This window comes from Talaromyces marneffei, chromosome 2 (assembly GCF_009556855.1).
Source record: "Talaromyces marneffei chromosome 2, complete sequence".
In the NCBI taxonomy this organism is placed as follows: Eukaryota; Fungi; Ascomycota; class Eurotiomycetes; order Eurotiales; family Trichocomaceae; genus Talaromyces; species Talaromyces marneffei.
In genome coordinates, this window is record NC_072349.1 from 2,052,630 (window position 1) to 2,065,601 (window position 12,972).

Genomic DNA, 12,972 nt, shown 5'->3' on the forward strand with positions numbered 1-12,972 from the left:
TTATCGATACGATGTAGTGGCATATGATATTCTAATGTTATATTATTCTACGCTGTGGTAGATACATAGTGCAGGTTTGCTTGGTGCAGCAAAGTGATATCGTAGTAAGGTCGTGAATATGACCCTTGCAGGGCCGAAATCTCTGCACGATGCCGGTGTGACGGGCTATATACCCTTCTATCATGCCGACAGTAGGGGTGGTGAGATGGCAAGCCGCTGAGCCTGACTCGGGCTGCGGTGTTCCATGCCTCTCCGTACCGTGTCGTGATGGGATGGTGATGGTGATGGTGTGCACTTGTATTCGTAAGTAGACATTTGAAACTGGCTCAAACATCTGCATCCTCGTAATCAACCTCTTGCGCATCATTCGGCTCCCGCGGCTCTTGCGCTTCATTGTACTGAATGGCATCATCAATATAACTCAAGATCGCGCCCACACTATCCTCATCCGAGACGTCCAACTGCAGAAACGAGACCATACTGAAATCATCAATGAGCTGGCCGACAGCCTTGTTCAAACGATTGAATGACCCGCCACTCATCAATTCGCCCTTTGACGAAGGGTCCACCCGTACATCTTGTTCTTCTGCTTCAATATCGTCGTCGTCGTCCTGCGTTATCGTTTTCGGCGCTTTCCCATCCGCGTTATCATCCTCGTCTAATAGTTGTACGTCAACATTGATAAATCGTTTTAATCTCCGACGTCCAACCATGTCCTTGACTTGATCCATCTTGCTCAATATGTTGATGTGGGGCATCTCCAGCAGGATCATAGCAGACATTGCGCTCAATGTACCGGCAAAAAACTTGGCCTTGTCAATGACAAAGGTACTCTCAAGCAGGTATGCGGCGCACAGGTTGATATTCAGGGGACCTTGGCGGCTAAGGAAGTTGGTGAGTGTCGGCAAAAGCGGGATGTGCGTATACAGCTCGATCTGGCCGGGCATATCAAAGATGATCAAATATTCCTCACTCAGCGGATCCAGTGCTTCAGTCAAAAAATCCAAGTTCTGCATCAGAAACTCAAAACAGTATATGAGGCCGCCGTTGGGCCCCAGTTCGAGTTCTTCCATTACATCTTCGAGGGTGATGAGTTCGCGGATGTCGAGGTCCGGGTTGTATTGGAATGATTCGGCGGCGGGGTCGAGGTTGACGTAGAAGCAGCTGCGACGAGTGTTTTGGAGGTGTTGGATGATGGCATTGCAGAAAGTCGTCTTGCCGGCGCCGGCAGGGCCCATAACCAGGACTCCGAACTTGGACATTTTTGTTGTTTACCGATGGCAAAGGTCTTTTGTATGCATATTCTGTTGCTCGGTTCAATTTTTTTCGCGGAGCTGTCGAGCTTCCCACTTCCCACTACGACAGAGTAGTTACACTAAAAGGTGGGGTGTGGGGCCAGCCTGGTATTATTACCCCTGCATACGCTTTGATTACAATGAATTATACAGAGTGCAGTCCAACTGTTGTTTGTTGTATTTTAGCCCAGCTCTGGTCACTCGGGGAGTAAGTGTCGGTAGCCGGTCCAGCACAGCCAGTGGTGCTCCTGAATGTATCTTACTATGCCTCTCTGATAGGCAGACTGGTTCTATCTCAGTATACGTGTCTACTTTTATCCTCAGTACCGCCTATCCCATTAACTTAGTTGCCTCTCCAGGAGACCACAGAAGGGGAACTCAGATGGACAACGGTACTGCCGCCACTCACCGCCTGCTAGCGTAATATATGCTCGATTCCCGCACGCCTATTGGCCCAGTCACATGAAAACCGCGATACAATTACGGGCCCGGGGGCAACTTCAACCAAGCACGATGGCGCCATCACTTCGGACTCCGTGCTCGGCGAATCTGCAACCTCGACGCTGGATAAACGATAAAATGAGCCTGGAAACCCCCCACCGACCCGTACAATCTTTTTTTTCTTCTCTCCCAACCACCACAACCTCTTCTTCTTTTGCCTTCTTCCTTCCTCAATTCAGTCAATTCTTGCTCTCTGCCCTTTGAATTCTTTTTATATAAAACTCGTTTTCCAGTTTCCATCACATTCACAATGGGTAGCTTGAGCAACGGCAAGACAGGAACTTTCCTGTTCACCTCCGAGTCTGTCGGTGAAGGTCACCCTGACAAGATCGCGTATGTCTTGAAACTGCCTATCTATGCCTGTTGTCCGAGTGTCCGAATACTAACCATCGTTCAATTGAATAGTGATCAGGTCTCCGACGCCGTTCTCGATGCCTGCTTGGCTGAGGACCCCCTCTCCAAGGTAAGGACGGACAACTTTCCGACAGCCAAGAATTTGGGTTGCTGACACAGTTTAGGTCGCTTGCGAGACTGCTACCAAGACCGGTATGGTCATGGTCTTCGGTGAAATCACCACCAAGGCCAAGCTTGACTACCAGAAGATCATCCGTGGTGCCATCCAGGACATCGGATACGACGACTCCTCCAAGGGTTTCGACTACAAGACTTGCAACGTCTTGGTTGCCATCGAGCAGCAATCCCCCGATATCGCCCAGGGTCTTCACTACGATGAGGCTCTTGAGAAGCTCGGTGCTGGTGACCAGGGTATCATGTTCGGTTATGCCACCGACGAGACCCCTGAGCTCCTCCCCCTCACTCTTCTCCTCTCCCACAAGCTTAACCGCACCATGAAGGAGGGCCGTCTCGACGGAACCCTTCCCTGGGTTCGTCCTGACACCAAGACCCAGGTCACCATTGAATACGCCCACGACAACGGTGCCGTCAAGCCCCTCCGTGTCGACACCGTGGTCATCTCCGCCCAGCACTCCGAAGATGTCACCACCGAGACCGTCCGCAAGGAGCTCCTCGAGAAGGTCATCAAGAAGGCCATCCCTGCTGAGCTTTTGGATGACCGCACCGTCTACCACCTCCAGCCCTCCGGTCTCTTTATCATCGGTGGTCCCCAGGGTGACGCCGGTTTGACCGGACGTAAGATCATCGTCGACACCTACGTAAGTTAACTCTCAACGAACTATCAACAATTTCTTTTGCTAACAAAAAAAAACAGGGTGGTTGGGGTGCTCACGGTGGTGGTGCTTTCTCCGGAAAGGACTACTCCAAGGTCGACCGATCTGCTGCTTACGTCGCTCGTTGGATCGCCAAGTCCCTCGTCAACGCTAAGCTCGCTCGCCGTGCCCTTGTCCAGCTCTCCTACGCCATCGGTGTCGCCGAGCCTCTCTCCATCTTCGTCGAGACCTACGGTACCTCTGAGAAGAGCTCCGATGAGCTCGTCAAGATCATCCGCGACAACTTTGACCTCCGTCCTGGTGTTATTGTCAAGGAGTTGGACCTTGCCAAGCCCATCTACTTCCAGACTGCCAAGAACGGTCACTTCACCAACCAGGACTTTGCCTGGGAGAAGCCCAAGACCCTCAAGTTCTAAGCGTTGTCTGTTCTTTGACTGGCAACCAATTTATTCATGACCATTCTGTGATGATTTGACGACACAGCTTTGTTTTCAACAATGCAAAGCGATATATTCTAATAGACATAAAAAAGCCTTTGCGGTTTATTCTTTTCCTCGTTTTCATTTTCTTTTGTTCCGAGGTCGGCGAAAAATTCAACATATGATACCATTTTCATCATTGGCATTGGAAGAACGGCGTTTTCTTTGACGGATTTTCATGTTGTTAGAGGGACATGCTTTATCTTTTAGACAGTTTCAAGTCAGAGATAATAATGAACAATCAGTCTCCTAATCATTTTCCTTGAAGTAAATCCAAGACTCGTCGTAGCCCATCGTAGCAATCTGTAACTATTTCTTGTGATATTAAAGTGTGTAAGTTGGTCGCGATAGGCACTAGTGTACGGAGCATGTTGTACCGCATCAAAACGCGTGACACCAGATCGGACCCGCACCTCGCATGTCTTCCACTTATCAATGCATGAACACTGCAAAACACTCTTCTCTCCAGTTACAATCCTAGGAAGACTTCTTTGAACACTTCATTTTCATATGTCTTTGCTTCTTCCCTTGATCTCGAGAAGTCCACGAACACATATTCGAGAATAATACATTATGCTTCGCGTCGCGTAAGGCGCGTTAATGGCTTCCCGGGGAATTTCAGGCATCCTCGAATCAACGAGTCTAACATCTTTGAACGCAATCAATGGACCGTCAGCGTCTCTTCCACCATTGAAAAGGCGCAAAATATTTCATGCCGACGATGTCGAACAGACTTTTTCCGCGCAGACGGTATTTACGGTCAAGGGACACGCCTCGTCTCTGTCAGACAATGAATACAAATTAGCACCGATCGAACTCTTGCCTCGCTCGGCGTTGCCATTCTCATGGCTCGATACATCGACAGCGATTCAATCGAACAATATCTTCGCAAGCAACGATGCAGTCTTGGAAGGGATGTTCTTCCCTCGAAACGATGCGGGGGTGACGGATACCGAACCCAGCGTGCTGGCAACGCGATCACTTTCCAATGGTGCTATATACGCGGTAGAGCGTGTGAAGACGGGAATATTCGCAATGACCAAACTTCAGTCACATATCGAGGAAGGCGAGATTCGGGTGGCTGCAAAAGCGGCTGCTGCTATAAACCTGAAAAGGTTCAGCATATGGAGTTCAAGCACAGATCTTCCTAGGTCGAGTAACTCAACGAACGGCTGGGACTGGAGGGAAGCAGCACGATTGCCTGACGACATCCCCCGATTCGACCCGTTTGCTACAAAGGGTAAATTTGATGCTTCTGTGGTGTTTGAGGATTGTTCTGGCAACGATCATGACGCTGTGGCTGAGAGTCAGGTATATACTGGAGATTCGTTCATGGCACTTGATGGCGTTGAGTCTGGTATGCAGGAACATACTCGTACTCCGCCAGAGAATAACGTTCAAGCACCTCCGCCTGAGGCTCAAGGCGATGCGCAAGACACATTGCCCACGCCAGATGTTATCATGGAAAATCTGAGAACCCAGTATCTGGAAACTCTCTATATCTCAAAAGTATGTTTATATAATATCCCTACCCAACGTGGTACGTACTAATAGTCCTTAGACATCCGTGGCGTACTTTGCCAAAGGTCCCTTGACACGATGCCGGAATGCATTTGCACAATACAGCCCAAAAGAGGACGTCCCGAGCCTATCCAGTCAATACAGAGAATCTATTCTATCCGTCAAAAAGATGGACGCCAAATATCGAGAAACTCTCCCGGTGATTCTTCGCAATATGGCATTGTTACTATCCGATGATGAGCGTCCCAAGAAGCGCAAGAGCAAGAAGAAGAAGCTAGGCAAGAACGGGCTCTACACTGGCGAAGATGAGTTTTTACAAAAGTACTGGAAATCGAGACAAGTGTCCAAAAATAAGGAAGGCTTGGAAGAGTCCAAGGATGAAGAGATCAAACGGCACGTTTCAGATTTGAGGTTGCGAGAGACACAGCTGCAAATCCTTCTTATTCTTGAGACTATACATTTGGAACTGACTACCGTGACACCGTCTATTGAAGACAGTAAAGGACAAGAGATAGGCGGGTCGAGCACAAAACGGTCAAAATCCAAGAAAGAGGAGAACTTGAATCTGCTCCTTGAGCTTTTCATCGATCGACTTTGTATTTGGCATGCTATTAGTGCAGGCGAGGGTGTCATTGCCGAGTCTCTCAAGGAGACGACCAACAATCATCTTTCTGGAAAGAAGATCGAGAGCGACGCTTTGCGAGATTTCTGCAACGAGGTCATCATTCCGTTCTACGCATCGCGACTTCCAGAACAATGCAAGACTATCAAGAAGAAGTTGGGAGGCGCCAGCGAAGTTTCCCCAAGTCGTCCGGCGCCTAAACTAAAGGCCTCGACCTCTGCCTCTGGTTTGAAAAATCAGTTTGGTGTCGCTAATAGCAAAAAGACACAACCGCAACAGAAACCTCGTCGTATGCTTCAACGAGTTCTCACCGATGAGCAGATATCAGTCTCTCAACGAAGTCGTCATCCATCACTATTGAGATCAAGCACTACGCCAGCTCTACAAGAAGTCAAGCGGGAATCAGTCGAACCGTCTCTACCATCATTGGGCGGCAGCGTACGGGGCGGCATTCAGATCGCTAGACGAGTCGACAAGCGCGAGGTTGACCTGAATGCCGCAGCCAAAGTGCACGAGGCGAAACTCAAGAAGATGAACACACTCATAGAGCAAAAGAAGGAACTCGACGCTGCAATCAATGCGCTACGGAAACCAAATCGTGAACTTGTTTCGAAAGAAGTCGCCGATCAAGCCGAGAAGAGAACTTTGTCGAGCTCTCGCAAATCCAAAAACCCAGTACGCAACCCTCTTGGACAAGGAGTACAGGTCATGGCGACGCCGAGGGGCACAAGAAAGAAAGACATGAGTGTTGAGCATCAATCTCAACCATCTCTTCCTCGCGGTCCTTTTGCAAGACCTTCTAGTATCAAACAGGGAGAAGGTGCAGATGAGGCCTCTCCAGAGCTAGGAAGTGATATCTCCCTTGTCCCTGGCTCAACTATTCGAACCAACACGTTGACTAGCTCGGTTACATCCAAACGCAAATTCAACAGTATAACCGAAACCCCGTCTCGCGGGGTCTCGAGACGATCCGGCCCTCTGAGTCTCATGGATGACCATGAAGCTGAAGCCATTGCAGTCAATACACCGGCTTCTTCCATTCCATGCAATAGAGCGCTGTTCAAAGTCCCCACCCTTCCAGCAATGACGGCTCGCCCGGTTGACGAACGTCGACCAGAACCAGAAAACACTGATATTAATTCAGAGGATAAGACATTCTCAATTAACCAAACACCTCCAGCAAAGAACAAAATCTTCTTTACCCAACAACAACTCTCCGCGCCAAAGGCGATGACGACGCCTTCGTCTCCTGTGCCTGGTTTCGAGACGCCTATTAAAGCAAAACCGAAACAAAAAGTGATGCCACAAGATGACTCTGCCCAGGTCGTTCAGAGTACGCCTGTAAAGTCTATCTATGAAGCGTTGGGCTGGGATGACGATGATGACCTAGCTCTCTGAGCTTTGATGTGACCACGAATAGACATGTTATGCATATACATATGACTTATAGAATACATTTTACACCTCTTTTATTCTGTATATATGCATGACTGTGACTGCAAATCTGTCAGGAGCCTTCTCGGATTTCAGGGTACGCCTGTGTGGTCGGTATATATGTAGGAAGAATTGCACTACGATGATGACGAGCCAGTTCTACTACATAATAACTAAAGATAACCATTTGAACTAACTGTAGTAAAAGCATGATCCTTTTGAGCATAGGTAATATCCTTGGACTAAAATAAGATGCGCCAACGTCCTTCATGGTTATCGATGGTTTTTTTTTATAGGTAACCCTAACGTCTCATATCTACGTTTGGCGATAGTTATGTATGAAATCCACTATCTCAATACCTATATAAACGATTTTTCTCTCCATATGTTTAACATCTAGTCTAATCCTGATAAGCTAATTCTTATACATAGGCATACCCCCCGTCGCTTGGGCGGGCTGAAGATTCGTATGGTTTAAGCTGTTAACAGCAAGCAATAGCGGAAATCTATATATGTAAATGCAAATAACAAAAAGCTCCATCCTTTCAAATGTTGGCATATTATACCATATAGGTTCTAGGCAATCTACATGTTGATTGACTCTTTATATGTGACTTGTATTCTGTCAGATGCTTATTTAGTTAAGGTACGTCTGAGTTCAATGTTGCATAAGGAGCCGTAAATACATGTACCCAGGAGACATTGATGCCTCACTAAATTCAACGAATGTGGCGTGCTTCTATATAGCACTCCAAGAATATCAAATAAGTTAGGGAAACATGAATCAATCTCGTAAATCGATAACCTTAGATCCAATAAATTTAAAAAAAAAAAAAGAAAAAAAGAAAGAAAGATTGGAATAACAAGATAAGCGAGGTTCTCGGTCTGATACTTCAGTTCCAAAATCTTGGGTCTCAAAAAGTCCAATCTAAAGCCATCTCTGTAAATCAGACCAGGTTCAAAAGAAACAAAGATGATTCGTTGTGAAAATGAATCTCCATTTGAATCTGGGCTGACCCAGGGATGCTTTTATGCCTGTTCCAAGGTTTGGGTTTATACTCGGCCCTGCCCAGACATGGACGTGATCTAATTCCAGTTGAATCTTTGTTCTTTATTTAGGACTTGATTTGATGGGATTCATTCAATAATTTTATCATTTCTTTATTCTCTCCGTATATCTCATGAACCAATCATTTCTTTGAGTCCGGGAAATTGACGGAAACGAAGCTAGTTAGATGTCGCTAGACATGATATCCAAGTGATCACGCGTCAACTTTCTGCAGACCAGTCAGTGATGAGTGAGTGTGGGCCCGAGTAGGAACAATGGTAGCCCTTTCGGGTTATTCCTTTCAACATTATAGGTCTGTCTAGTCATAGTCTGGTAACTTGGAAGTTTCTTGGCTCGGGTTGGCAAGTTCCAAGATATAGAGTTATATTAGTCGAAGAAGATAGGGGTTATGCCCTTTCTCGCCTAGTCATTGTAGGCAGCAATCAAATGCAGGTATAGCTTGTCTAGGCTTGGTGCATCCATCCATACTCAGTCCTGCGCGAGGAAGGTGATCCAGGAGTCGTCATCTGTGGAACGATTCTTCCACAACTATAAATCCGGACTGGCGTTGAGTACAGCGAGGCGGATTAGGACTACGTCTGTGTCACTGTCAGGGACTAGGATCTCATCACTATCACCTTGCATCGTATTCTGTTTAACCGATGCTCAACGTGTCTTAACGTTGATGCATTGACATAAATCGTGATGGGCTACCCGGTTCAAATGTATTAGCCGGTGTCCACTCTCAAACTGTTGGCGAATAACGAATTGATATCGAGAGAGGAGGAACTTTCTCGCTAGCGAGCAGCTTGAAATCTAGTGAATGTCAATACGGATTTCCTAACGTGGAGTTTATCACGAGATCGGGATCTGAGACGCCAATCGGTCTGGACAAAGCGGGGATAGAAGAGGGGAAGATTGGTATAGACAAAATCTTCTTGCATCATATGCAACTAATATCGCTTATAGCAGACATGTTTTCGGGCAGTTCTGATTAACTGAAAGCATTAGTTTGAGACGTCTCACCCGGTACAAGATATTTCTGATTAGAGAGTATGTTGAAGATCGTCGCATGAGTCAGTTTCTGATAGACGAGCGATAGTCTATCAAGCATCCAAACATGATGGTCCGAGCTTTATTCTGATAAGCAGTCACTATAGTTAAGTTAACTAAGTCGAAAATAATTTTGTATTTGTCAATCGGACCCAAACCAATGCAAGCCATACGCATTCCATAGGCGGCTGAGCACCATGTACGCATGTACTCCGTGGTAAGCATTCGTCAAGAATTTGACACCCATAAGCAAAGCCTCTCAAAGCGCCGTGGTGTTCTTCAAGGCTCCACTTCGGTCGACAAATTCGCATTGATCATGGTAATCGAATGCATAGTGTGAGAAGATAGTACTACTCCGGCCCGGACAAGGTAGTACTGCTACCGTTTAGCTTGCTGCAAGACCAGGATCTATCTATCACGAGGATACAGATTGGAATGGCAGTCTGCACGCTGATTGGCCGATCGTTCTTCTCACAGGCTCATCAATCTTTGTCGTTCCAATTTTTAGAGAGGGTTTCTGGCAGAACAAAAGACATAGTCGGCACATACCTATGCTCTGTTTGTTTCGGTCGTTACTCTAAAAACAGGGCTAGACTGCACTGCAGCATAGTTATTGAGCATGGCCGCCCAGAAGCTGACCTGTAGCACGACCTGTGACGAAAGCAGCAGCCAGTCAAACAGTGAGTTACTCAGCTCACATGCCGAATCAACCCGAACGAGCCAGCGATTTGAGATGGGCAAGCTGAAGCGACCTGAAACCGTGGCAAGCATGTGAGAGTGGAAGAGGAATGTAATGTGGTCGAAACAAGCTTGCGCCGGTGGCATCACTGGTTCGCATAAGGACGGCTGAATTAGAGCTCTGGGACAAGCCGGAAGGGCGGGAGATTGACAGGAGGAGAGGCGAGCAATCAGAGACTATTCGGTGGCCTTAGTTGAGATGTGAATCCTGAACAGAACTATTAGACACGACTCGAAGCAGGAGCGAATGTACGGATCGCACTTCCGACCTCTTGTGTAAATTACGCGTACCGTATCGAATTCTGTCACATGCAGGTAATTTATTACGCGCATTCCTTCTCGACTGGACTTGATTTGATTTTTGGCTCCCAGGGAAGCCGCGACGGGTCGTGCACAGACCGCGTCTGCTCGTGGCAGGTAGCGGCAGGCAGCGGCAGGCGGGTAGGCCGTAACTGCCATCTCCACAGCGTGGTGCTTCTTTCGTTCTTTGATTCTTCTCTTCGTCATCATTTGACCCTTCTAAGTTAGTTACAGAGTACAGTCATGGTCCAATGTAACCGCTTCAAGCCTATCCGGAATGCCACCGATTTGGACTTGCCGCATGACACCGACACTCTCTGAGTCAAAACTCTCTTACGACGTAGTAGTCTGATCTGAGTCTGGCCGCGATATTCCCCAGCTAAGCCCAAAACGAGATGATGACAGATCTCGTGGTTTCTTTGTTCTGTTTTGCTTGAATACTCCGTAATTTCTCCTCCTATGATCGGCATCTAGAATTTTAGTCCGTACGTAATAACGAAATTCTGGCGCGTCCGATGATCGACGAATGTTATGGCGACGTCAAGAGTCGTAGTGAGCGCGCAGGCATTCGTCGATCCATCTCCCTCTGTCTGTATATGCAAATTAGAGAGGGAGGCTAGGACGCACTAAGTAAGTACTATTAACTCCGTTCATTCTACGCGAAACACAGCTCCAATGAAAATGAGAGTTGCTTTTGCCTGCTGTACGAGGTATCAATCCATATCTCGAACCCTAGCTGTTCTTTTCGTACGTACTTTAGAATCGAAGTCGTAAAGAGATGAGGCGTTCAGACTGTCTCACCTCGATTAGCTGAGATATTGCTTTTATTCCATTCTGGCGGAGTAATTGGTCAATCGGCGTAAAACTGAGGCTTTCATCAAATCTGATGCTTTCCATTCTGGTCGTTCTTCTGTATACAAAGTTGACCCCAAGTGCTTCGTATAGCCCGTGGATTAGATTGCCCGGGACCGGTGCAACCGCAACTCTCGAGTACCCAATGATCACTATATGGAAACTATAATGCTCCTGCCTGATCAACGGCATGGTTGATATACTATCGCGCTGTGGCGCTGATTCCTTGCTCCATGGTCTGTATTCGAATGTTCGATCGAAGATGAACCCTCCATGATCGCTTGGATGGTGCCACTCGGGAGAGTTTATGGAGTTTATCTATCCAAAAGTTAAGGTTACCGATCTTCAAGGCCGATCAGCGACCAATCAATCGGGCTTGTTGCTCTTTTGGACGTTGGGAAGGATGCCTAATCTACGATTAGGACTCCGTAGTCCGCTACCTAACTAGCCTCGAGGTAATCATCAGAGCGCGTGCGTTGCGCCATCGCTTGCAAGACGCGTATCAATCCCACACCCGCAACATATACGTACGTCAAGAAATCAATGTATTGACCAGAGACTGCCCGCCAGCACGATCTATCCAGAGCCGTAGTATATATATATATATACTGGGTCGAGTCTATCAGCCCGTAACCTGCTGCTTGTCTCGACCGATCTTCGCGCCTCTTCCTTCCGGGCTGTCCGCGTTGAGACGACAGCCAATCACACGGCGTGGCGCTCAGCCATCCGCCGAAGCATTCTAGGGAAGGTGCAACCTTGGGACGACTCTGCTCCTCTACCCGTGTCTACCTACCCTCAGCGCACCTGCTCTTTCCCTCTCTGTTCTGAGCTGTCCAGAGTAAACATCAAACAGCTCTTCTTCCCATTGACCTGTTGCCGTCTGTTACCAAGGTCAGTTCCCCCTGCTCGTCCACTAGCACATGCAGCTGCCTGCTTGACTTCAAAAGGCTGCGCCCCTACGAAATACATACACCCTGTTACTATACTTACTCCGTACAGTGCCTGCCCAGAGCAGAGGGAAAGAAAAAGCAAAACAAACAGCAGCAAAGGCAAGCACGGAAAAAGAAACGAGACAATAATCCCCCACTTATCCTGCGAGACATCCACATAGAGCACAGCCAGGCAGCCTCCTTCCCAGTTTCCTCGTCCACGCAGCGCCTCTTGCTCTTATTGTTATCTGTTTCCGCCCGCACCTCCACCACTCAAAGCCTCTGACAAAAGTCCCTGCATCTTCACCACTAATTGACTGTCCCCAGTCAAATCGACAATCAACAGTCAATCATCGATTGTTATTGCCTGTCGTCACCACTTCCTATTCTTCCATCTTCATCCTTAGTGAACGCCCTACCCGCTCCAGCGCCTGTTCGTGTCTTGCTTTGCTGATCTGCTACTCTTCAGCCGACCGACAGAACAAACACGAGACAGACCGCGCGGCAGCCAGCCTGCCCCTCTGCCCCCTCCCACTTGACACCGTACGACCACTGGTAGAAATATACGTATTGCGGTATGTACTGTGTACGTACTACGTACTAACTAGTACCTACTGGGACAACGGCTCTCGGAAAGCTCTTGAAGACATCGTCATCCCGACCAAGCTGCTTTCTACAACGTACAGAGAGTAGCCTCTCTCACTGCCCAACTGTTAACAGCACACAACCAGCCAGAGTCTGCACTTTGACAATCGCATCACCTGCCCTCCTCTGTGGCGGTGCGGCGTCTCGGCTGAACATAACATCCTTTCTTATCTGAACATTTGCGTTGCCACAACGCGCTCTATCTCTTTTCCAGCCGCCGGCGCCCCTCTTTTCCCTTCCCGCTCTGGCAACTCTACTCTTGTTGGTAAAGCTTGCTTACCCAATCCGCGACCGCGCCAACCTTGTCAATCCGCTCACGATCTCACTTTTCTCGAATCACCAACCTGCATGCAACGTCCGCATCCCGC

At 47.9% G+C, this 12,972-nt stretch overlaps 3 protein-coding genes across 3 annotated transcripts; 2 read left to right on the forward strand and 1 right to left on the reverse strand.

The window, feature by feature from the left end:
• Positions 1 to 326: 326 nt before the first annotated feature.
• On the reverse strand, positions 327 to 1,262 carry EYB26_003102 (uncharacterized protein; the record flags this gene model as incomplete). The annotated part of the gene is made up of 1 exon (XM_054262405.1): positions 327 to 1,262. One exon carries the CDS (start codon positions 1,260 to 1,262, stop codon positions 327 to 329), a length of 936 nt encoding a protein of 311 aa, XP_054118380.1.
• Positions 1,263 to 2,046: 784 nt separating this feature from the next.
• EYB26_003103 (uncharacterized protein) lies at positions 2,047 to 3,399 on the forward strand (the record flags this gene model as incomplete). The annotated part of the gene is made up of 4 exons (XM_054262406.1): positions 2,047 to 2,129; positions 2,202 to 2,259; positions 2,315 to 2,968; positions 3,025 to 3,399. 4 exons carry the CDS (start codon positions 2,047 to 2,049, stop codon positions 3,397 to 3,399), a joined length of 1,170 nt encoding a protein of 389 aa, XP_054118381.1.
• A 663-nt stretch (positions 3,400 to 4,062) lies between these two features.
• Positions 4,063 to 7,003, forward strand: EYB26_003104 (uncharacterized protein; the record flags this gene model as incomplete). Its single annotated transcript, XM_054262407.1, has 2 exons — positions 4,063 to 4,971; positions 5,024 to 7,003. The coding sequence occupies 2 exons, from the start codon at positions 4,063 to 4,065 to the stop codon at positions 7,001 to 7,003; spliced, it is 2,889 nt and encodes a 962-aa protein (XP_054118382.1).
• Positions 7,004 to 12,972: the final 5,969 nt, after the last annotated feature.